The sequence below is a fragment of the Coturnix japonica genome, chromosome 9 (assembly GCF_001577835.2).
Source record: "Coturnix japonica isolate 7356 chromosome 9, Coturnix japonica 2.1, whole genome shotgun sequence".
Classification (NCBI taxonomy): domain Eukaryota; kingdom Metazoa; phylum Chordata; class Aves; order Galliformes; family Phasianidae; genus Coturnix; species Coturnix japonica.
In genome coordinates this window covers 6,973,738-7,000,211 of record NC_029524.1, presented here as the reverse complement: position 1 = coordinate 7,000,211, position 26,474 = coordinate 6,973,738, and the positions used below count along the sequence as shown (strand labels likewise).

The 26,474-nt window shown below is 37.4% G+C and overlaps 1 protein-coding gene across 1 annotated transcript in view; it reads left to right on the top strand.

Annotated features, from left to right (window-relative positions):
- The window catches only part of CUL3 (cullin 3), a 42,735-nt gene that overhangs the window by 5,307 nt on the left and 10,954 nt on the right, over nucleotides 1–26,474 (top strand). Inside the window, exons 2-9 of the mRNA XM_015871332.2 lie at nucleotides 10,346–10,543; nucleotides 13,843–13,956; nucleotides 19,052–19,212; nucleotides 20,352–20,466; nucleotides 21,070–21,298; nucleotides 22,699–22,844; nucleotides 24,616–24,792; nucleotides 25,653–25,823. Coding sequence (XP_015726818.1) covers nucleotides 10,346–10,543; nucleotides 13,843–13,956; nucleotides 19,052–19,212; nucleotides 20,352–20,466; nucleotides 21,070–21,298; nucleotides 22,699–22,844; nucleotides 24,616–24,792; nucleotides 25,653–25,823 — 1,311 coding nt within the window. The remainder of the gene's footprint in view (nucleotides 1–10,345; nucleotides 10,544–13,842; nucleotides 13,957–19,051; nucleotides 19,213–20,351; nucleotides 20,467–21,069; nucleotides 21,299–22,698; nucleotides 22,845–24,615; nucleotides 24,793–25,652; nucleotides 25,824–26,474) is intronic.

Genomic DNA, 26,474 nt, shown 5'->3' with positions numbered 1-26,474 from the left:
ATTTGTATTTCTGCTTTGGCTTCTTCAGAGCATACCTGCTGTATTGCTGAGTGTGTTAGATGGATGGGAAGATATAGGGGACAAGATGAGGGCAGAACTGGAAGATAGTTGACTGCAGGATTCTTCGATTAGTGTAACTTGTTTCCACTGAGTGCTGGAGTTCAGTGCAGACCACCTACTTAACTTTGTGTTTTTCCATGGATGGCTTCGTGAATCCTGTTCTCAAACACTTATTTGCAAGAGCATCTTGGCTACTTAACTGCATAGTGTATACAGCATTAATAACAACATTATTGTCAATTTATAACCTAGAAATAAAGAAAACAAAAAAAAATTCAAGCAGTCTTTGTCTTAATTGAAAGAAACAAGTGTTGTTTTGATCCAAACTACAATTACAGAAATATGGGAATGCTTGCTCTTTGTTGGACAGTTAATCTTATGAAGGATTTCACATTTCCATATATATATATATATTTATATATACATACACACACACACACACATATATATATATATATGTATCTGCACACACATTTTAAACATAGTGCTATGAGCAGGCTGAATGTTCCAAGATGAATTGTATCATTTTGAGAAGATGCTAACACTAATGCTAAGGTAGCCTTTGAATACGTAATGGTTTTTCTTTCAGTTTATTTCTAGCACACTGTACAGATTCTCTTTCAGTTGTGGTCTAACCTAATCTCATTAGAATTTCTCAGTTCTGCAGGCATTCAGGGTTCAGCTGCAAGTTTTCTGGTTCTTCCCTTTTTAGTTTATTAACTTTGCTTTTAGATCTCAAGTTCTGAGCCGTCATCATTCCACGTGGTCTGAGGTTTGAGTATGTGCCCCCATGTGCCATTGGAAAGAGTAGTGTTCTTTGAGGCTCCTGCCTGCGTTTGAAACTTGTTTCGTTTTTGTGCAAGACTATAAAATAACCCCACTGGTGTTCTGTTCAGGTTTCATGCAGCCTGATTCATTTGGAGCTTTTCAGGTGGCTCAGTAGTTTTCTCCCTCCCATTGTTGCATTGTACAGTAGTACACTATTAAGCAGGAGTCACCATTTTTTCCCCTGTTGGACAGTGATAGATGAAAGGGCTTTATGAGAGTTGCAGGAAAAACTGATCAATATTTTCTGCTATTGTACATTATAATTTAGAATAATATGTAACAGAAATAAGATATTTTTTTTTCTTGGAAAACCATTATTGTTATAATTTTTCAAAGTGTTTCTTTTTTCTGTTTGCACAAGTGTATATGACAAAACATAGCATTATTTCTCCGAATTTCAAATTCGTATCCTCAAGTCTTTGGCAGGAACTTCTAAATCTTCTTCACCATCACTGATGTATCCTGTCTGATAACCAGTCTGTGTGTGGTAAGAGCACTTTGTAATAAACTGGGACAGATCTTTGTAGGATCGCTCAAATGAATGCATTCACTAAAAGTCCCAAAATTATGTTACGCTCTGAAGCAGGCTCTTGATTTTGTGAGTGCTGAATATTATCTTTGGTTGCTAGAAGTGTGGAAAACCAACTCTTGAGAAGGAGGTAGCATTGGTTTCTTGTTCTAAATCAGTTTTTGAGGAGACAAGGAATAGGAAAGTGTTAGAATAGAAAACTACAGCATGCTTGAAGGTTCACCATGTATGATGGTTTTATTTTAATGAAGTTCAGTTAAAGGCAACATAAACTCATAACTCGTTAATGGTTCTTCTGTAAAGATGTAGGCTTTGGAGTATCATTAGAAGCAAATACTGTTACACAAAACAGCTCCTATACGGGCATTTTTAACGTACACACCTTAGGGAAGGAAAACAGTTCTGTGTTTAATGTGTGAGTACAACAGGGAGCGCAGCAGTGCTGGGAGCAGCAGTAGGCCGGGCGGCCGTTGGGGCCGTTGGAGGCCGCCTGTGCCATGTTGAGGTGCTTTGAGCGGAGAAGGAGGGAGTCAGACATCCCAGTGGTGTTACGGGGTCTGGTGGTTTTTTTTGCCATTAGGTTGTAGGCAGTTTTCCTTTCTGCTCTGAAGTCTCTACCCAGTCAGAAGCAATTCCAGTGGAGGATTGAGCCACCTTCCCTCTGCTGCAGCCAAGAGCCCACTCGCTCAGCAAGTAGGTGGCTTTGTGGAGCTGGCGCTCGGACTTACTGTGTGCTCGATTGCCTCTGTTCACATAGTCCTCAGGCTTTGAAAAGCGTGTCCTTGGCTGCTGTTAAGAACTTTATTGCAGAGTGAAATGCTAAGTGGCTTCTGGCCTATGTTTGCAAATGGTGAAAGGCATGTCTGCTGGTTTGTAAAATTTAGTGCCGATGTTTCGCCATCTGTCACTCCACCATTGAGAAGAGCCTGTTAGACAGGTACAGGGCACTGAGCTGGGGTGGTGCAGCCAGTCCCTGTGTGTCCCAGGTACTATCCAGCATGCAGCACGCTGCTGGCAGGTGGGTGGGAGGCTCACCGCTCAGCTCTGCTCCATTCCTCTTCTCTTCTGAGGACATTCTGATATTTTAACAGCAGCTGTGCTTCATATTTTCTGCCATTACTCAAACTTCTCAGAATTTTCTTCTATAACTTTAACTTGGGAAAGCTTGTCTTAACATCACTGCTTCTGAAGTGAGTTCAGAGGACACTTCTTGTTTTTCCTCAGAATACCGATACTTGGTTTTACTCTTTTGCCAGGATATAAACGGGCACTTTTGGTGTCAAATTTTTATATTTATTCCTATGTGTCATCAGAATGGATCTTCTTATTTTCTGACTTAAGCAATCCTAACTCTGTACTTCTCCTTCCCCCACTAAGGCTGCGTTTTGCACCTTGGGTTATCAATGTGAAGCCAGTCAGAGCAACAAAGGTTACCGAATAAGCCAAAAAGTTAGTTCAAGTCTGAAAATTCTTCTGTTACCTTACAAAAAGGAACACGGAATATCGGACTTTTTGAAGTGTAAACTGAGATCTAGGCTTCAGGTCTCAACAGTTTCCAAATTAGCAAGAGAGGTTTCAGAAGTATGGGTGGTTTTCTCCCTGCTGTTAGGTTGAAGCGCTCATGGGAAGAAAGTAGTTGCATGATAGGTGGTTTATAATCCTCCTCCATTTTCAGGCATGGTGCTAATGAGTGCTGTGGAAATGTCACTGAATGTTTCTGAAAGAGCTGTGGTAAATAATACAGGCAGTGTCACTCTTCTGGCTGTGTAAGCATTTCCATTCTATAGCAGTGACAACTGTCTTTTGAACTAGAACTCCCAATTTTTTGCCTCTTAACAATTTGGATTTTCTAGAAGCTTGAACAAAACTAACTGGTATTTTTATATACAACTTCTTCTAAGCAGGTTTTCTGTTTTGCTGGCAGGTGGGAAAAAGGTTGCACCTGTACTAAATAACATTCTGCTGTCATCTCAGGTTAGAGCATTTAAGACTAGGATAAAGTCTCTAGTGTAATTAGCAGAGGCTTTGAAATGTTGAAGAGAAGTTAATTTTCATCTCTTTTTTCTCCCTGTTATGGTGTATCCAGGCTCCCTAGAGGATGTCTTTCCTTGCTGGCTAAAGTAGGCATATATTTCAAGGAGTTTGGGCCTTGTGGAAAACAAATAGTAAGACAGATGAGGCGGAGGTAGGCTTTGTGTAAGTGATCTTGGACGCAGTATTTGCTAATTTTGACTGTCCTGTGTTGTTACTTAACCTACTTGGTGGCATTTTAAACATTTATTTATCTCAACAATCTTAAGAGCTGCTCTGTGTGAGTCCATATGTAGCAATAAGTGGACGATGTGAGGCTGCTCTTTCATTTTTCCCTCAGTATTCAAACAAGTATTATTCTGCCTTTATCTGTATTAACAAGTGACTGTTTGAAGATGCATTTTTGAGTATCATAAATTGCAAATTAAAATCCTAAATTGGTTTCAAGATAATATAATGTAGTTTGTGAACTTCTCCTGGTGGGCTGGCAGGGGAGGAAAAGGCTGAGGCTGTCTTATCCACAGACTTGCACTTGAAGTGCTTGAGTTTGCATCTCTGATGGAAAAATGGGAAGGATTAGCAAATGTGAGGCACTAGAAATTGGTGAACGTGCATGAAACTTGCTCTGAAGGAAGTGGATGCTGTTGTAATATACTCCTGCTGTTTACATCTATCAAAAGGTAATGTTTGAATCTCAAGCAGTGTTTAGAGAGCGGACAAAATATTTAGTCTTTTACACTTGTGGTATGCTGTGAATCAGTTTTGTGGAAGACTTGACCTTAGTCACTGAGTATGTGATGCATTCTCAGAGCTGTGTATTAGTAGTTACAAGCACTTTGCATGGATTTAGTGTTGGGAAAGCGTGCAAAGGCCTATAACTGGAAAGATGTGTGGTCAGAGAATTGATATAATTTAGACTGTATTTTGTGTTTATGTAGTAACTGATTGCTGATCAGGTTTACAGTCCTTAATCCCAGTTCATTTGAGGCAGGTGCTGGGGTGTTCTGCATCATTTTTCTGCTTTCCATCAGGACACTGTATTCTACAGATCTGCAAGACTACAACTAGAGGGGCACTGGGGGAGAAAGAAGAAATAGTGATTTAAAAATAAGGAAAAAAAACACAACAAAACAAAGTCTGGTAAGTTGAAGTGCATTGTTAGTTCAGGATTAGTCTCATTCTTCTGAGACTGTGACTAAAATATAGAAGGGAAATTAGTCTGATCTTTCTTTAAATTTGTTCAGTTCTCTAAGCCCAGTAAAATTATTGCTGGATAAGTACATTTTTCTGTTCGTTAAAGACTGGCTTGAAACTTTTCACTGACAGTCAAACTGTTGCCGTGTGGCAAAGCTCCTGTCAGGCCTGCTTTACTGAAGGAAAGTGTTCCTTTTTGAAGGAGTGAGAGACTCTTATTTCTGGGGCATTAACCTCATTAGAAAAGGAAGTTCTTGGAAAATGTTACAATTTGCTGTAGAACTTATCAAAGCCAACCAACCAAACCCAGCCCCTTCCTTTCCGAGCCCCCACCCCGAAACACAGCTGGGGTTGTGATGAGACCAGCAATGCTCTCAGACAATGTCTTGGAGGTTGACCAAATCTATCAGTCACTGAGCAGGAGGTGCAACTCCATCATTACAGAAACAATCATTTTTTTAATCTACTTATCACTTCATCTCTGTGCTGCCAGAGCAGCTTTTAATTGCTGCAGAATGCGTTTGCTCAAACTGTAGAAGGAAAGAGGGATTTTGCCAACAATCCTGTAGCTCTTGGGTATTTTAATTGACAGAGGGGTATCCACTTTGTCTCGTCTGTGCGTTCTGCTTGCTTCCGAGGAAAGTCTGATAGAGTTGGAAGGACGGATGATGTGGTTTCTGCATTTCTATGTCACCGAGGACAAAGGTCCAGCAAGTTATTTGGGCCAGTTTTGTTGGCATGTTGGTGTGACTTTCCTGCAACTTTTTAAATAAGTGGCCAAAGTGGAGTAGTAGCCCAAATGCAGAACTGCTTTAGGTCAGGATGTTCTGTACTTTCTTTACTGTATTTTCTTTACCTTGTCTTTTGTAGCTTCCATTCATGTTTTCATGTATATAGCAGTCTACCTGTTCAGATAGCACTGGAATTTTGTGCCTGATGAGTAAGTTTGTCTGAGAATAGTTGTTTTTTATTTGAGAGTGTGGATTATGAAGTTGTTGACTTCTTGACGTAATGATGTTTTCCGGTGATCAGATGTAGCCAATGTACCTCTGCTGGTGTAGCCTCAGCAGGGATGCTGATCACTGAGCAGCAGTGAAGATTTCACAATCCAGAGGAGTCTGGATATTGTTGGCTTTTTATGTATTCCATAGCTGAAGAATGTGTAGCTTTGTATCTTAAAATGCCATATTCAGAGAGATTCTGGTGGCAGAATCTGTAGCAGTGTATCTGTCTTTGCAAATTCTTGTGTATTAAATTAGTGATACTGGAAAAGTTCATAAAAATTCAGGTAATTATGAGGTTCTGAGGCAAAAATGTGTCTCTCCTGCCCTGTTTTGGGTAACCTCAGTCAGGCTTCCACCAGAACAAAGGACCCAGGGTAAGGATGCTGAACTGTTGTGTAATACAATGCTTGGTACCATCTTGGTGACTTCCTTATCTTGAAGCGAAGAGAGAGTCCAAGAGGTGAGAGATGCTGTGAAACTCAGTCCCTGCTCATTTTGTCTGCTGACAGCAAGGAAGTGGCAGTGGGAACAGACTGCAATTACTAGGTGCAAATGTTTACCAACAGAGCTGCTAAACGAGCTGGAATTGCCAGTATCCACTCACTGCCTTCAAGGTAGATGTTGTAAACACTTGCATTCCCTCATTTCAACCCATTCTTGCTCCGGTGCTTTGGGTATTACATCTAAAGGATATGGTAGGAAGGATAAGGCATGTGTCGGCTACATTTTTGGAGCTTTTAAGAATCTTTACTTTGTGGTAATCCAACTCTGGATGTATCTATTTCACTTGGCAGCATACAGAATCATAATGCAAACTGCAGAAGAACAGAGTGGTTATGTTTGCAACACTTTGAAAGTAAAAATTTGATGTGGTCTTTTTGCAGTCTTTAAACTTGAGAGAATTAACGATGGCCTGTTTGGCCTGAGGTGGTTGTGAGAACATTATGGAATTGGTGATTGCTGATTCAGACTTGGAGGTTTTGATAGGACAGACAGACATTGTTAAAGAGAAGGAATACATACATCGATATCTGCATTGTGGCAGTGTGGTGGAATAAAGGACCTTTGGATTTCTTTGCAGACTTTGTTTTTCTGTGACATGATTTTGTTTTCATGTGTGCTAATATTGTAGTCTTAATTTCTTCAAGATGTACTTCTGTGCTTTCAGATGTTTGTGTTCAAGTTGCATCTTTTGAATCATTAGCATCAGGGCAGCAGTTCCTGGAAGCTTTCCGGTTAACAGCATCTTATGAACAGCTGTCTCTCCTGCCAATAAGGTCTTGATCTTCTGCCCTTTCCCCAGGAAGGGTGATGATGAAGATAAACCGGAGTATGTCAGCACACATCTTTTCTCTGGACAGTGGCTTCTAACTATCCTTGTGAAACTGAATGTAAAAGCTACTGACATGATTGGAACAATCTCCCCAAAGAGGTGGTGGATGCCACATCCCTTGGGGACATTCAAGGCCAGGCTGCAGCAGGTTCTGAGCGCCTGATGGAGCTGGGGATGTCCCTGTTCATTGCAGGGCACTTGGACCTTTGAAAATCTCTTCTGACTTTAAGGATTCAGTGACTCTGATTTTTGTTTCTGAACACAATTTTTTTAAAAAATCTAGATTGGTTTTTTGTTTGTTTCTTTTTCCAAAGCACAAGCAGAAACAGTAACTCAGCTTTTCCTTTAATCTACTGAATAGAAGGCACAAACATGACAACTGTATTGAAGCTGTGCAGTTCATTTTTAAAATATTCAACCATTAGAAGGAATCTGGGAATGGATGTGAAAGAACATCTGGTTTCTACTCCTGTGTTCAGATTGTGGAAGAGGATCACTTTAAGGCTTTGGTGTTACTTGGGATCTGGGGAGTTGCATCAGATAGGAAAATTAGGATCATGATTCTCTAAGAGGGTTTTTTTTAGAGATGCTTTAGTGTAAAATTCTGGAAGATGAAAGATGTATTCTGGTGGCATTGTGAGCTCAAGTAATTTTATTTATTGCTCGGGATGTGTTTTTATTTAAAGAAAAATACTCTGCATGCAAATCTGACTGGAGGAACACAGAAATAGATGAACCTTAAGTTAGTAATCCAAGGGTAGATTTTATCCTCGCAGTTCTTATGCAGCTGTGAAGATGATACAGAAGGGTTTCCTCTTTTCCAAGTTAAACAACTTCTCACTAATGGAGAGGAGATAATTTTTTTTTGTACAAACTTGACGTGATGTCCTGCAACTTTAGCAGGTTTTCCTCCAAATCTAAAGCAATTTGGGAGCAGAACAGGATGGTGCACTAAGAAGCAGTGCCCTTTTTGTTTGATCTTAGAAGGTAGCAGACTATACATTATTTGAAGTATTTCTTTATATCCTTGAAGTTACCTTTTCTGAATCTTTCTAGTGCTTCTGGAGCAGGTTGGTGTGTTGGCTGCTAAGTGAGAAGATGCTCTGTTTGCATTTGTATCCAGCGAGTTTGGGGCAAGCAAATACTGTAGTCATTCCTTCACTTCTGAGAGCATTTTAATTAAAAGTAGTAGAAATAAACCCCACTTTTAGTTTGTTTTGTTTTCCTGAACAGATCAGAATATTTAGATGTTATACTTGTCTGTGATGTATGGATATGTCCACCTTTGGACTAAGAAGTAGCAATGTTTGGATAAGTCCTCAGAGTAGGGGCTGGTGATCTGCCTATTTTAAGATAGTGTGATTGCTGTCCATCTCATAAATACATACTTTGCAGTTGAGGTTAAAAGCAAGTTGTCATGTTGGCTTAGAGATTTTTTTATTAGTAAGGGGAGAAAATGACATAGGTAAGTATGGGTTTGAAAGTCTTCCCTGCTTGAAAACAAAAGATCAGGCTTGTGAAAGAAAAGCTGAGAAGCATTTACTTGAATTGCTGTCTGCAGTTCTGAGTGGCTGCCTTCATTATCAGTACTCAAAATCATCTTCAAGAAAGCTTTAGAAAATTACTTCCCTAAAGACACCAATATAGTAAATGCAAATCAAAAAGAAAATAAGTGACCTCTCAATAGTATAAATAACAGAATAAGCACAGGGTATGTGTGTAGTAGAATAGAACCATTTCTGTTCTACTTAAGGTTTTACTTTTGGGAGACAGGGAGCGAAGAATTTCTGAATTTGTGATTTGTTCTTAGGTGTTGACACATCTCTCAGGTTTGGGGTCTGGACAGATCAGTGGGTTAGAGAATCTGCTATCAGGAGGGTGAAAGAGTATTAAATGATGGGTTCATTGTTATCATCAAACTGTTTGTTTTTAACCCCAACTCCCAAAGATTGGGAGGGCAGAAGATTGTGTTGGTTTGGATTTGTTTGCTTTATCATTGTTTGATTACAAGTGCAGGCATCTTCAGTCTTCTGGGTCCTTCCTCTCCTCACTATGTATTTTGTGGGTGGATAGAGGAAAAAAAAGGGAAGTACAGCAGGGCTGGTCATGATTTTCTTTCATAGTGTCATACCAGTATGCTCGAAGTCTTGTTTTCATGTTTGCTTTGATAATACTAGTACATTCAAGGATGTTTATTTTGGCACAGTAATTCTGGGAAAGGTATTGTAATATTTTTCTTCTGCCTTTCAGTGAAAAGGCTGGATCGAAGCCTTCTTGCATCAACTAAACTTATTTTTAAAAATTGCATTTTGAATTTGGTTTAATTAAGTTGGCTTTTCTTTCAATTGGATAAGGACGCTTGATAGCTGAAACTGTGTGCAGTGTTACTGTCAGGTACTTCATTGCTGCTCTTACTTGAGCCTGTGCTGTCTCAGGTGCTGCTTTATCCACAGGGCATCGTGTTTTGAAGCACCTTCTGGTGAATGACTTGGGTTGTTAAAACATGGTTGTAAACTGATTCACCCTAATGACTGGATAGCAGAAGACAGAAATTGACTTCATGTTAAATTGAATCTTTTCTGTAACTGTTTTTCTCTTTCACTGATTTTTTTTTCCTACTTTGATACTGTTTTTACTTGCTTATTGTGTTTAACAAAGTACATAGCATCTGAATCACAGATCAAGCTGCTACCTGTTTTGCTTAGAGATGTATGTATATCCTATAGCAAGTCGTTTAACCTTACCTGTGTAGTGGAAATATGCACAATACTGATGTTAATCCTGGAAATTTGTGGGATTTTTCAACATCTGTAAGTATTTGGATTGTAGACATGTAATTATTTGGCCATGAGTGTGTTGTTGCAAAAAACGATCACCTAGGTGGCTCATATAGATGGCTAAGTGAGATTGCTAGCTCTGTGGACAAGATTTTTGTCTTTTATTGTACCAGAGGTTTTGGAGTCGAGTTCAGCAGTGTTGCAATATGATTGATGGGGTGACAACTAGTGTGTTAATATGGGAAGAAAACTCGCTTTCGTTATTATGCTGTAGAGGAAGAGTGGGGAAGAGAATTGTGTCTACAGCTACCTGCTGTTCCCCCTGTACAGACTCTGAAGATTGGGTTCTTTGAATTCGCAAGTCTGAAGGAGAGGATATTAAACCACTAAAAATGATAGATTTCAAGAAGTAGTTATGAAAAATAGCGTTTTGATCCAGACTATTTTGTCGATGGTAGAGAAATTTTGTGATATTGGAATCAAAATGTGGCAGAAGCACTTACTGCTTCTAGGGATACAGCTTCTGAAGGTAACTTTCTGTAAGGATCTTTCTTGATTCTAAACAATCATGTCTTGGTTTATGTTACAGATGACTATGGACGAGAAATATGTAAACAGCATTTGGGATCTCCTAAAAAATGCAATCCAAGAGATACAGCGTAAGAACAATAGTGGTCTCAGTTTTGAGGAGCTATATAGGAATGCATATACAATGGTGTTGCATAAACATGGAGAAAAACTCTACACTGGACTGAGAGAAGTGGTCACTGAGCATCTTATAAACAAGGTATGTCACTTCTATAAACTGCAGTTGAAGTCTCTTATGTGGAAGAATTCTGTTCAGTTATTTAAGTTATGAAAGTCTGATGTTATTTTGCCATCTTCTGTTGAAATTGTGTCAATATATTCCAAAAAATGGTAGTTTTGAGCTAACTTTGTGCTTAAACGACTTCATATTCCTAATATGGTTTGCTCTAAGTTTCAGATGGACAAACTTTAGGAAGTGTTTCCTATTGCACACTACCAAACAACTCTAACTGAAGCATTACTGCTGAGATATGGGAAAGAAAAAAGTCTGTAGCCTTCTGATGGCATTTTGGGACTTTCTCAGAACTAATCTTGATTTGTTCTTTTAACTTTGGAGCAAACTAAATGCCCATGTAATAATAATGCTTGTTATGGACAGGTGAACTAATTCACACGTTAGTGAGAGCTGTGCTAGGATTACACAGTGTAAAGAGGCAGTAAGCAATGTGCCAGAACATCAGTTCAGCAGCAACAAAAGTCCTGGGTAGTCTGCATTCTATCCTTCCAGCTTTTTCAAAACCACATAATTCAGTCAGAATTTGGCAAGCTTTTTATGTCCGTTAACTGGAGTTACTGCTATAGCTATGCGGAGATGTGTGTTGTTGCTGTGCCACAGGTGAAAAGAGTTCATTTTCTAAAATCCTAAATTTCAAAGGCACAGTCCAGGTAAATATAGTTTGAAACCTGCTTTGGATATGTTGGGTGTTTTGATTCTCCTGTTTTACTGTTTGTGTGAGAGGAAACCTCCTGTATGATGTGGCTAAAAAACTTAAAAGTATTCTATAACTGTAGCACACCTGTGACACTCAAACACTGTTTTGTAATACCTACATTCATAATCTGTACTATTCATATACTATGTGGCAAGCAGCTGAGACTTTTTGTGCTCTGTTCTTGTATACAGCAGTGTTTACAGTTGATATTTAATATTTATATATAAAATTATATATATCATCTATATTTAATAACACTAGGACCCAAGTATAAATGCAAATGTATAAATGTGGAAAAAGTACTGATTTTTTTTAAGGATGGAGTATTACAGGATAGATTTACTATGGGTTGGTGAGTAGGGAGTAAATGAAAGGCAGTTTGTTGCCCATAAATACTCAAGTATTGGGACATAATATCCCATGCTTATGTGACATGAACAGAGTATCCTCTTCACAATCAGCAGGGACATGAGCAGTGTGATGTGGGTCCTGTTTCTCAGGTTGGAACAGTCCAAAAGAAGATTGTTGGCCTTGTTAGAAGGACAGGAAAAGCAGGAGCAGGAATTGAGAGGGGATTCAGGGAAAGACTAATTGACATGGCTGTTATAACAATGTGTAAGAAGTTACAGTTTTCTCAACTGTATTTGTGTTTGGGCCTTAAGAGGAAAGAGTGAAGCTGACGTCTTCTAGCTGAAGTGCATTTAGGATGCTGGCTGTAGTATTTCTTGGTCATAGCAAAAAAAAAAAGATAAAACTCTCTCTAGGTGCTCTATGATGACTTTCTTTGCAGCTGTTAGGGAAAGTGCAATGTGTGTTGGTGGATCAGAATAGGAACCAACTAGAGCATACTTGCTCTCTTAGCTGGAGAGTTATCTTAGGCTCTGAGCATGCCTCTTCTGTAAAGCATAGGACACTTAATGTGATGTAAAGCACAGCTGTGGGTTTGTTTTTTTGTTGTTGTTGTTTTGTGCTGCAGTGTGACATGGAAGATGATGTACTTCAATATTGCATTAACCTGCTGGTGCTGTCTGTGGGCTGCAGCTCTGCCATGGCCTGGCCCAACCTGCGCCTACTTACTGGGGGAGTGTGGGCAGCACAGATGCACCAGCAGACCTCCCTCTACTGTTGAGAAAAAAGAGATGGTGTGTATTTATAGTGAAGTCCCTCCAGCGTGCAGGGAAGCGTAGTGTTTGGTCTAATTTTCTAGTAAACTAGTTGTATTTTGAAGTTGGAGAAGCAAAGAAGCTACTGCTCTCTAGTGCAGAAAAAAAGCATTCCCAATTTTGTTAATATTTAGAACGAGGTCTTGCTTCACAATTAGCAGTCTTCAAGTTGTCTGTTTGGAAGGTAGCAGCCTGTAAAAAAAAAAATCTTGTAGCAGTTTTATAAAGCCTTGATTTACTGAACCATTGACATGTTTTTAGGTACAAATTTAGGCATACTTTTCACTTCCTCTTCTTACTGAGATCACTGTGTATAACTGTGCAAAAATCCAGCTGCAGAGATAGGGTTTTGCTGAGCTATATGAACATAAAGCTATACCCCATCTGAATGTTGGAGCCTTGATGGTTACTCTCATCATCTTTGCAAACATGTTACTTGTTATGTTCTTTTTTGCCTGCTTAGCCTGTTGACTTTCCCTTTTTGGAAATAGGGTTGGAAAAGATTTCTCCAAATTTGTATTAACATTCATGGTTTTATGTCATTATTACAAGCAGTACTGAAGTTATTTTATTTATACTGTATGGAGCGTATGCATGGATTATTTGCCAGAAGCCATCTTTAACTAAAGGTCTGTCTGTTCATCCCTTCTTGAGTATGTGAGTGGTGTTGGTACTTTTTTTCTGTGGTAGATACTTGTTTTTTTTATATCAGGTTCCATATAAAAAAGGGGAAAAAATGAGGACCAAGTTTATTTGTTTGTTTTATGTTTCTTCGTGTTTTTCTTTTACGGGAGATTAAAGGTTGAGCGCTGTAGTACGTGACTATTTATGTAAATCAAAATGCAAAACCAGATGTTCTTTTTGATCAGTAGGAAGTTGTAGTGTCAGAAATGAAGTCTGAAGTTGATGGGATGAACAAATCAACTAAAAAAGGCATTAATAAAAAACATTGACTTTCTTTTGTTCACTTAAATCTAATTGTTAGTGGTTATGGATTGTTAGGATAAGAATCTGGTGTACTGAGTCTGCTTTCAGAACTGATACTTATTGCAACTGTCTCAGCTGCTTTTATACCCGAGCTTATTTTTGTTTGTAACCTGTACCAGTACTCTCCAGTGTTCTGGTGGCTTATGGTAGTAAATGAAACACTGTAGCATGTGGAATTGACCCTTTTTTTCCCCTAGTTTTCAGCTTGCTTTTTTTTTCCCCTTACCTGTATAAAGCCTTATTTTTCTACTGAAATTACATACAGGACCTGCAGTTAGGAAAAGTATGAGCATTTCTGTAACATTCAATGTTCACAGAAGAGCAAATATTTTTTTCTCAAGCAAAGTTTGCTAAGATTTAAATGATGCAAGGGAAGCTGACTTGATTTTATGACAATATGTTTGTTTTTGCTTTAGGTGCGAGAAGATGTATTAAACTCCCTGAATAACAACTTTTTACAAACACTAAACCAAGCGTGGAATGATCATCAGACAGCGATGGTGATGATTAGAGACATTCTGATGTATATGGTGGGTATTCTGCTTTTTCACGTTTAATTTGGTGCCTGATTGCTTTTTGACAACTGTGAGCAATTGAGCTGGAGGGATGAAAGGCAAGGTATGCTTAGCACTCATCTTCTAAGATAGATACCTATTTCTTTTTAATCCCTTGTTTTGAATTTGTACGTACATGAGACCAGTGTTATTTGGCAAATTAAAACTCAGTTCTTCTTTCTGGGTATCGCATCATTAGGAAAACGCATCAAAAACTGGTTGAATCTTGTGATGAAGTTATTTTGTTTGTGGTAGTTTCTTACTGTATAAAGCATGATGGTGCAGACCTTGCACAAACTCCTGATATAGTTAGCTGTTGTTCTTTGGACCTCACTGTTTATAGAGGATAATTCTGCTTAGATACACGTAGTGTTCTTCAATAAGTATTGAATTCAAATTGAATGTTTTGCTGTTCATACAGAGGTAGGTCTAAGATTACAAAGTATGCATAGATAAACATAGCTTGGTTTGATATTAGTAATTTTATAAGAAGGAATGAATTGGTAACCTGATAGCTAGCAGAAATTGTTGTATTTGAAGTGAGAGGGCTTTATATTTTTGACTGGATCATATTATGCTTCAGATAATATATTTTTATTTAAATTCACAGAGTGGCAGGCATACACAGATTTTAGCCTAGGACTTAACTTGAGAAGTCTGTTTTTAGTGTAAAATCTGTTATTCTACATACCATGCTAAAAATAGTATTATATGTGATACTGGTCAGTGAAGGATTAGATAATGATATTGCTTCATTTCTTTTACTGTTAAGAAGAATGATGGAGTGAGATTATGCTCTTATCTACTTAATAACCAAAGTTCTTGCAGCAATTGATGACCTTACACTGTGAAGCTGAACCTCTTTGATTAGCTCTGAAGAAATACTGTTGGTTAATAAGATACTAAAAGCTAAAGAATTTTGAGTAATAATTGTAGCTACGTGGCTCAATCTTTCCTCAATGGATTTACTGGCTATATGTGTTTCTGCCTGTTGTTGTTGAGAATAGGCCGTATATCTAAATAACGAGTGTAGAATAAAATGCCCTCAGTGATACTTCTATCTGTGTGAGTTATCCTGCCAAAAAGACTTAAAGGTTATTTCATATTGAGAAGATGTACTGTCTTCATTAGGAGAAATATTAGATTCTTGAGTGCCAGGGAGCTCATAAAATGGACAGACTGGCCTACTCTTGAAATTGAAGAAGCACAGAGAACACACTGTCATTACAAAATACACACTTGGATACAGATTGAAGCATAAATTATAGTTGAAAATTGGACTACTCAAAGAGTTGCAGTTTCATTTTTTGTCACTGAAATAACTTGCTGAGCCAATGTAATTGTGCTCATTAGAATAAGATTAAGAGCAGGAGAATACAAGTGTTACGTGGTCTTTAAAAGATCTGCTTGTAACGTGGAGTTGTAAGCTGGAGGTGCATCTGTCAAAGATATCCCGTAATGTTCTTAAAATAAAAGACTTCATAAAGTAAGGAGTAATTTGCTCTCCTATGAGATTCATCAGAATGAAGTCTAGTTTTATAGTGGTAAGTCAGAAGCAGTTTATATATCTTTATCCACACACAGAATATTATTTAAATAAAAATATTTTTCATTAAAAAAAAAAATAAGCAAACCGCTGTGTAAACTCTGTCACAAGTCACTGTTAATTGACATGCTTGTGTTCTATCAGAAGTGTGTGCAACCATAGTATGCTTGTAAATCAGTAACCCAGTCCTCTTATTTTGTAGGCTGTCCCCATTGATTATCTGTCAGTTTCAGGAAATGTTCCAGTTGTACCCAAGGAAGCCACAGTTTGACATCAGTGAAAATACAACATTTAACAGCCTTTAATCTCATTCTACTGAATTCTAATCTTATTCTACTGAATTCATTCTTCAGCTGAGTGACTGTACATCCTAATACAAGTTCTGCCTGTTTTAATGCTGTTCACTTTCCAGCTTATTTTGAACCATTACAATCTAATTCAAAGCAAGTACTTTCCCATCACCTCTGTATCTTTTTTCTATTCAGGTTTGCCACTTCTAAAGTGAAAATGAGTTCAATAGGATCTTTATAGAAAGGCTTATTTTGTATGATGTGGTTTGTACGTTGTTATGATACTTATTTGTAGACTAACATATTTGCAGTTGGAGGTTTTTGGCAGAAGTTCATTTACATTTGAAACTTCGGGACACTTGGAAGGTATCTGTATGATTGTATTTGAGGGAAAAAAGTGTGTAACCGTGTCTATTTTACCTGGTAAAAGTTCACTTAGTTCCATGTCTGTTGTACAACTTCTCCTTGCTTTGCAGTCTAAAATTGTTACAGTGAAGACAAATGTAACTTTCTGGAGCTAGTTCAGTGCCAGCCATTGAATTCAAGAATCCGTAGCTACACTGTATTTTGGTAGTACCTGCGAACTGGGCTCTTCCTTTTGGTTCTACTTAGGTTACAGTAATCAGTGCCAGCAGAGAGGCGCCAGAGTAGTGAAGTCATGAGTTAAGCAGCTCCTTCTCTGAGTGAAGTCATGTTTTAAGGCATGTTCACGTAGGGTATCATGTGTGCTTTTGGGTACATCTTATGGCTGTGGTGTAGGTGAGCATGTGCACTGTTCTTGTTTAGTTGCTGTATGCAGCAGTAGCAGTGGAGATACAGTTAATTATCTGTTGATCTCCCTGTTACACTGTAACAGGGATACACTGATACATTTGTATGGAAACTGAACTTTACTGGATTCTGTGTTGTTGCTGCTTCATTGCTTGTGCTTGCTAAATATAAAGCAGTTTCAGGTATATAAATACAACATTCACAGCCCTGGCTGGGCATAGGCATACACATAGGTCCAGCAAACACTGTCAGAAGCAATTACTGTTCAAATGCTGCTCTGTATTTTGAAGGGAGTTCCGCTCTCATCTGTGCAGTGCACAGATCCAGTGTCTTGTTCAAAGCCAGTGCTGGTTGGTTGTCCTGGAGAATTTTGACCACGAGGTATAGCACTTTACTTGCTCGTGGCTCACACATGGGGTAGGTAGTTGGGAGAAGTGTTTTTGTTTTCAGAACTTGGATTAAAGATGTTTGCTGTGTACTAGAATCCAGAGGCTGAACATCCACCAGACAGAGGTGGATCAAAATGTGGCTGTTGATAATGTGCAGCAAGCAACTTGTTTCGGCTGAGATGAGAATTATTCTGCAGTGTAAGCAGCGCTGTAGCTTATGAATAATTGCTGTCTGAAACTCCACCCTTGACTCCTGGGAGTTACTCTTAACTTTTAAGCACCTGCTGCTTCTCCCTATGGGAAGGGATTGCTGTTGGGTAGCTTGTTGCCTTGTCAGTCAAACCTGTTCCCAGGTGGAGCTACTTGGCTCCAAGATTAATTTTTTTTGAAGGTGAGGGGAGCTTCCAGTAAACAATAATAGGGTTCAGGTACGGAGGGAGAGTGTATCAGAAATATCATGAATGCTAATGCTGCTGCTTTAGTTTGGTGCTGTAGAGTGGTCTCACTTACTGAAGAGCTGGGGTTGGAGTTGCACTGAGAAGAGTTTCTAGTGCAGTTATTCCTTCATTTCATAATGGCAATGTTAAACACCGGCTACCACAACAGAAACCACACAGATGAGTCACGAGCATTGCTTTGATCCATTTTGATACTCTGCTGCCTGTGCTTCAGAGGCCTGAATATTCTTTAGGAATTGAATATATATTCTTCTAACCACAAGTTACAAAGCATATTATACACTTATTTTTCTTTCATCTCTCTTAAAAAGTGTACTTTAAACTTTCAGAATCACGGTTACTTTTGTTCTTGGTATAGGTGTATAAACAAAAGAATGAAATAAATTGTGTTGTATCTAAACAACAGGAGGAAATGAAAAATAATAACACTGTAAGGATCTGGATCACCCTGTATTGATAGATGGGCTTGGTGATACTAAATCAGTAACGCTTTTGTTTGAGGCAGTGTTCAGCTGACTTCCTGGAGCACAGGGGGTGTGTGAACTACGTGCTACCTGACTGCAGGGCTTTAGTGGGAAATCGTTCCTGCATTGTGGGGAAACTGGTATTTCATTTTCCTGTACTGAACAGGAGACATTCTGCTGTGTAATTGTTGTAAGAATTTTGCTGTGTATGTTTGGCTGCTAAAATACTAAAGGGTGCAGAATCTGTTCCTTCTCATTTCTTCTAATTGTGAAACTGGTGTAAACGTACAATTTTGTAAGTTTTTTCTATAATCAGAAGCATTTTACTAAAAAAACCAAAAGTTTGATTTTTTGTGTTTGAATAGTTTTATATATAGTTTTATATGAACTGCATGGTGGTGATTATGCTATGCAGTCTTGGACTGCTGTTCTGAGCATCAGCCCAGATTAGTAAGTGTATGCAATAGAGGGCTAGAGGATGGTCAAGCAGACTGAATAGGGAGGTAGAATAATTGTTATGCTTAGTATAGATTTATATAACAACATTTCATGATACTTGCTCAGGTTGAAAGGGAGTGAACTTTCTAACATGGGTCCAACAGGAGCCCTTTTAAACAATTTGCATTAGCTGTTGATAAACTTTGACTGTAATTATTCTTATTTTGGCTTTACTTCTGTTCAGCTAATGATACTATTTCAAGAAGCCTCATTAAATAATGAGGATGAACTGTGAAATCGAGCGATGGAATTATGAGTGGCAGATAGAGAAAAAATAACTTTACAGAAGATAAAGGATGTGGATGGAAGGGAATTAAGTAGATACATAAAAAGCTTTCAGATTATTCTATGATTTTTCTGAATGTTTGGGGGCTCCCCTACTCTCCAACTGAAAAAGTGTCAGGGGTTGTGAATTTGTTCTTGCTTGGCTTAGTTATAAATGCTGTGCTTACGGTCTTAAGCAATATAGGCTCCCTATTAAATAAAGTTTTGGTAAATTGGTCTGATCCTGAGGTTGCTTCCTTTTAATAATGAGAAGAAAGGGGATTCACTTGATTATATGTGTACAGCACCAGTGTGACTGGTCTCTTCCATTTCTGAATAACCTGGGCATGATGAATTCAAAGTGTCTTTGCTTTGTGTGCCTTCATTGTAGGACCGTGTCTACGTACAACAAAATAACGTGGAGAACGTCTACAACTTGGGTTTGATTATTTTTCGAGATCAAGTTGTACGTTATGGCTGTATTAGAGATCACTTACGGCAAACTCTGCTGGATATGATTGCAAGAGAAAGGAAAGGAGAGGTTGTAGACAGGTAAGATGTTTGTAAGTGACTGTCTGCTGTTGCAAATGACACTTAGCAATCCTTGAGTGAATCACAAATGTGCACAGCTAAATCATTACTTAAGCGAAAGTTTCTTCATAACATGGAAAAAACCCCACATTTTTACTTTTTAGCAAACTTAAAATAATGGTAAATGGATACACTCATTAATACATTTCTAATGCTAATCTTGAGATGTTTATTGAAGTTTTTGTTAAGTCTCTCCGTTACCACCTTCTGTCATAGCATTCTATTATAAAGCAGAGGTTTGACAGTTCTCTGCCCCTTGTTGTCGTCCTGCTTGTCCTCTGTACTGAGAGGCTGCTTAACTTTCCTCTACCTGCTTTATTTGATTTTTGAAGTTATCTTTTAGTCTTCCATTTCCATTCCTAATGTTTTAACCCAGTTCAGTTATCTCTCGGCTTTAAAATCTGTTCTTCATGTTCTCTTGCCATATTTGTGGAAGTGGTTTGACAGCATGAGCTTCAGATGCTGCATGTGAAGTAACTCGAAGTTTGCAAGTTTTTTTGCGTTTCTCCAGTTTCAGAACAGCTGTTGGGTGTGGAGATATGTAAACTTCATGCTACTTTGGCTGCAGTTCTGTAATTGGGATTGCCCAACATACAGTTTATGAAGAGAAAAATACATGTTGGCAACAGCTGTATATTGTCCCCTGCTGCCAGAAATGAAATTTTTTCATAGATACAGTTCTTTTGTTTTTGAATGTTATCAGCATGTTTATGCCTAAACAGATGCTTAAATTGCAGGTGTGTTTTCATACTCTGCATGGCACCATCCATCTGTGCAACTGTCTTGTTTACTACTAACCTACACATGCAGTTTTCAGTGTTCCTTGTTTATTTTCCGGTGTGGAGAAATATATTCCTGTTAATAGTTTTCAGAATTGGTAGAACTTGAGATCTGCTTTCCTATTTAAAATATTATGTGTTGTCAGCTCCTTAGTTTTAAACAGTGATAGTCTTACTGCCATCTGGAAAACCTCTGGTGCAACAAACAGATGTAGGACAGACTTTTTATTAGTACATTTTAAGTTAAAAATTGTTATTTTGCTATACGTACTCCCTGTGTTATGTTGATTTCTGAAGTTGTTAACAACTTACTTTTGGCAGAGGCGCAATAAGAAATGCTTGCCAGATGTTAATGATTCTAGGTCTTGAAGGAAGGTCAGTCTATGAAGAAGACTTTGAGGCTCCATTTTTGGAGATGTCTGCAGAATTTTTTCAGGTACAGCAGTCTTGTAATTACCCTATTTGGAATTCTCTTGTAATTGCATGGAATCATAAGAGTTAGTGGTACCTTAAGTAACTACTGTTTATTCGACGAGTAATGTCAATCTTTGTTAAATGAAATAAGAAGTGTGACTAACTTTGAGGAAAAAGAAACACTTATTTCACATAATTAACATAATTTAACTGTGAGCATTGTCATTCTTAAGAATAATGAGAAAACCATTGATGCATATAATTCGTAAATATGACATAGACTGGTATTTGAAAAGAGATTTTACTTTTTGCTTCTCCCGTCTTTATTTTCGTTGGACCTGTAGCTCTAACTCCTGTTGGTCACTGGATATTAGGCTGATTGTGCTCACTTTAGCATGGAGAATACCACACTTATATTCATGTACCCTCAAACCTACATAGCACAATGAGTGTAGTAGAACTTTTATTGTGTTAAGCATATATGTAACTCTTGGAGGTCTTGCTTGTTGGATGTGCCGGAGTGATTTAACTTGTTAATGAATGCTGATCTGAAATAACCAGTATATTTCATTTTTTCCTCCTTAAAATACAAGAAGTCTAAAGTATTAATTTGTGTTAATCACAGATGGAAAGTCAGAAATTTTTAGCTGAAAACAGTGCTTCTGTATATATAAAGAAAGTAGAAGCTAGAATTAATGAAGAAATAGAACGGGTGATGCACTGTCTGGATAAATCAACAGAAGAGCCAATTGTGAAAGTTGTTGAGAGGGAGCTTATTTCCAAGCATATGAAAACTATAGTGGAAATGGAGAACTCTGGGCTAGTTCATATGCTGAAAAATGGGAAGACAGAAGGTAAGACTATATCATATGGGAGACAGAAATGCTTACCATACTGCTTGTTGTTTTTAAACATAGGATAAACTGAGCTTAACTTTTGTGTTCCTGTTTGGCTTTCTTTTGCACACCTCTGCAAATGGTACTTCAGAGGATTTAGAGAGCTTTTAGGACACTGATTGTATATAGAACTTGTTTCTGTTTAGTGCCAAATAATGACTTGGTTTTTTGTAAGCTAAGCATTTCTTAAGAATAAATATTCACCTTTTGTGCTGTGCTTGATTACCTGCTCTCTGTGAGCCATTTTATTGCTTTTGTGCCTACAGTGTATAGCTTTTAAAATGCATCACTGTTTTGTGGGGTTTTTCTCAGGGGGTGGTGCAGTATAAAAGTGATAGAGTAAATGACATGGAATTGCATGATTGATTTTTTTGGGGAAAAAGGATTTACTGCAGGAAAAAAGTGTTAATTTTAAAGGATGAAAAATATTTTCTAAGTGACTGAAAAAGAAGGATTTGGTTTGGTAAGGTTTTCTATAGTGTAGGTTACTGTGAGACAGCAACTGAATGCACATTTTTATAGAAGGAGAACCTACACTTCTGAAACAGTGTAATGAAGAGTGATTGTAGTACCTATTTTTAGAAATCAGGCTTCATACTAAAACATCGAGAATGGGAACAGACTTACTGTTTGGATAAATGGCTTTTGTTCCTTGAAGTAGCTTCATAATTAGGTGGTAGTCAGAGTGATAAAGTGAGCAAATTTCTTAGCTGTAAGAAAAGAGCATTTCTGTATGGAAAGATGATACTATACTTAACCTTTTTTCATTAATATCCAATTAAGATAGGCTTCAGGGTGAGAGGACAAGGATATTGAAGGGCATTTACAACATACAAGAATTAATATAACATTTATAGGCATTGGTTTAATATAGCTGTGAAGTTTTTTACATAAGAGGTGTACAAGGCTTCCTCTTCAAAAGCCATCTTTAAGCTAAGTCAGTTCTCCTGATTTTAGGTATATGAAACAAAGTAGTGAGAATTTATGCAGTTATTCCTTTAAGACAGTATAAATTAAGTTCAGCTAAACAAATGCAAATTAAACTCATGTTTTTACTGGTTTTGTGGGTTTGTTTTTTGCTTTATAAAAGTATCTCATTCATATTGTCTTATTTGTTTTAACATCATATTTGATTTTGGGATGGTAGACTTAGAAGATACATTCTTATAATAGCACAAATAAAAGGGATTTTGGTGAAAGTAAAGAAAAGGGGGCAAAAGTTTCCATCCAGTACCTAAGCTGTTACAGGATGCTTTTGTCTCTCGAATGAGTGAACTCTTCTGCTGTTTGTTGTCTTTTGCTGTGAAATGGATGAGTTACAGAGGGCATCATGCATATCATCTCATTCTTTTCTGCAGACCTTGCTTGCATGTACAAGTTGTTTAGTCGTGTGCCGAACGGTCTGAAGACAATGTGTGAGTGCATGAGCTCGTACCTGAGAGAGCAAGGCAAAGCTCTAGTTTCTGAAGAGGGAGAAGGAAAGAATCCAGTTGACTACATTCAGGTAGTTAAATATTTTAAAACTTTCTTTCCTTCATCTTTCCCATATTCTCCAGAGTAACATGATTAATATGAGAAACCTCTTAACGTTGACTCAGAAGGGTTAATTATTTATTAATAAACTACTTTTATACTTCTATTTCAAATGTGCACATTTTTAATTTTGGAAATGTTTAGAACTCCTAAGTGGCTTGGGAAGTACAAGCTCATAATTAGTGGTTTTTTGGTATCTACTTGATTAAAATATTCAAACCAGTTATATAAGACCTTGAAACTTTTTGGTTAATTGTAAATTGTATTTACCTCCAGACTGAATTTTATCCTAAGAAGCTCCTTAGCAACTGTTTAATGTAATTTTGTGCAGTGTTGCCTATTGATGTTCAGGATGGAATTTCATAGCAAGATTCTTATGGTTTACAACATTCACCTCTCGCTCACAGTTTAATTACTAGCTTCATTCTTGGTCTCCCTGAGAGGTGTAACATTTATGTGTATTAGGAGGTGTTTTGTTGTTCTCCATTTCGCTAAGATGTTGTTTAGCATTAATTTACCAAGACCATAAAATGTGCTTCAGGAGTTTTGCCATCTTTTCTTTCCTCCCATCGTCTCTGAGAATATAGCTCTAATTTCTTCCAGAGTTCATTGAAATTTAAGTAAACATCTGATAGCTGAAAATGTTCTACACTTGGTATCAAAATGTGGGTTTGTTAAATATGTTCATTTTTTACAAATGTGTAGCTGCAGTCCTTTTGTCTGGTCTTTAAAAGAAGCATTTAATGTTGTGTATCTATTATCTCTGATACTTTGTTGGAAAACAATAAATTTACTAGAACTGGTTACTATTACAAAAAGCCATTTGAGTATAGAAACATTTTTGTTCAAACTGCTAGTTGTCTGGCAGTGCTGAAGCAAACTTCTTAGCTAATTTGGACATGAATGATTCCCCAGTGATTGTTAAAAAGAAGAAAATACTGTATGAACTTCCTTACCTATAAAGATTCTGGGCTGTTGTGTTTTTGTGGTAGTGCGATTTATTAAAAACAAAACAAAACAAAAAAAGCAAGTAATATGTAAAATAGGTGTCTGAAGTAATTTTCACTCTTTTAGAATTCTGTTTGACCCAAGGGGAGTATCTTAAGAGACTTAAAAGCTGGGGAAAAGTTAAATATTTAATTATAAAGATGCTATCAATATATCTTGCTACAAAGTTGAGTACCTGGTGAAGCTGAAGAAGGCTTACGGCCATGTTGCATGTGCTTTGTCATCCACAGCCCAATTAGTATTTGCCCCCAGTATCTCATGAAGATGTTCTAAGAAGGAATCGATATTTGATTAATGCTAAACCTCTAAAAATATTTATTCTCCCATTAACTTGATAGAAGAAAAGAAAAATGAGTAGAGAAACCAACTTAATCCTTTTAGTCATGCTAACCTGAAGCTTTCAAGAACTTTAATACCAGTAAGAAGATAGACAGGGAAGATACATTGTACTATCAAGAAAAAGTCTCCATAGTTCAGTACTGCTTCTGCAATGTGACATTGCCAAACCCTCAGCATCATTGGTGACATGATTGCAAAAGCATTTCCAGGGGGTTGAATTTAAAACTCCTTGAAATAATGGAAGGGATGTTGAAATCCTATTGTGATTTAAGGTACTAACAGCTTCTCCTGTTCAACACCGGGTTGTTCAGGTGGTGTGCTTTACATCATTTGTTACTTCTGTTTTCACAACTTAAAGTTTCAAATCAGTAAAAATGTTTGTACTTTTTTTTAAGGGTTTACTGGATTTGAAGAGTAGGTTTGACCGCTTTCTCCAAGAATCTTTCAACAATGACCGACTCTTCAAACAGACTATTGCGGGTGACTTTGAATATTTCCTCAACCTCAACTCTAGGTCTCCAGAGTACCTCTCATTATTTATTGATGATAAGCTGAAAAAAGGAGTCAAGGGAGTAAGTATAAATTAAATTAAAAGGTCGTACTGTTTTCTGTGCAAATTTGGATCAGATGAAACAAAGGTGATTTTCTGAGAATGATTTTTATATGAAGGTAAATAGCACCATTGCCTTTTTCCAACAAAGAAAGAAGCTGTAACACACACCTGAGCCCGTTGCACTTTAGGGCTAAACTTATATAAAGTGCACAAGGATATCTCAGGATGTGTAGCTTGACCTCCATCTCGCTCTCTTGGAAATGAAATTAGATTGTATTAAGTTCTGCAGTTCTCTTTTTTGGAAGCCTGATCAGTTCCTTAAGTATATTTACAGTTCAGTAGTTATTCCCAATACTTAATGATTCTCTTGCAAAGTAATTCACTTGGTTAGCCAGTCAAATAAGCAATTCCTATTGTTTATAAAGATAAGTAATCATTGTATTTTTTGTGGCACAAGACAGGCTTTGCAAAATCAGTCTAAAAATGTAAAAATCTTAGTTCTAAGCTGACTTTCCATGTCCAGCTTTAGTTGCTGATGCTGGCTTGTAGTTGTGCTTCTTTGCAGTTCTTTTTTTTTAATGCTTCAATATGTATGGTCATCAGGAAAATTTCACTGTTTTATCAGGAGTTTTAACCAGTTGTTGCTCCTGTCTCCCTCACCGTTGCTTCTTCCTACATTTTTTGATGGTTATTTTCTCCCTTTTTCTGGATTTGTGGACTGTTCTTTGGGCTCTGTTGTTCATATGGCAGAGCAGTTTTGTTATTTTCCTTCTAGGCCACTCTTACACCATATACTTGCTGTGAATTGCTTAAAGTATGCAGCTTATATATGACATTCATCCTGGAAGACTAAAACCAGTCTTATTATTTCTTCCACAGCTAACAGAGCAAGAAGTAGAAACTATCTTGGATAAGGCAATGGTTTTATTTAGGTTTATGCAGGAGAAAGATGTTTTTGAGCGGTATTATAAGCAGCACTTGGCAAGAAGACTTCTTACAAACAAGAGTGTTTCAGATGACTCTGAGAAAAATATGATATCTAAATTAAAGGTAAGACAATATCTGTGTACTTTTTGCTTCTTTTATTTCATAATTATGATTTTTTTGGCCTTATATAAGAATTGTATACGTAAGCTGCACCTTGCAGTTAAATACAGATTTGATTTTTAAAGCCCTAACAGAATATATGAATTGTTATTCTGAAACGTTATGTAGAAAGAAAAAGAAGGAAACGCTGGAAAACATCTGACAATGGTCTAAATTCACAGTGGGTATTTTATTGTGTTCATTTTTGTTAATCTGCAGAAGTATACAGTACACTTTTGCAGTAACATTCAATTCCTTTTTGATGTAGTTTAAGATGGATTGAACAAAGATCTTCATACCAGTGTTTGGAAATATTTTGCTTACTTCTTTTGGTTCAGTTTATTCTGGTTGTAGGAGTCACCAAGACTTAGAAGGTGAAGCCTAGAGATTAGCAATCCTTGAAGCAGTTTCTAATGCAGCTTCTTCCCCTCTGGTACTTTGAGTGTCTGGGGGATTTTTGAACCTGGCTGATTTGGTTGTTAAAACCAAACTTCCCTGATTCTTGTTTTTTGACCTTCATATTCCCACCATGAATGAATGAAAACTGTTCATATCGGAATTCTACAAATTATCAATATTAATTTATTCCCAATTAACTTTTAACATCTTTCCACC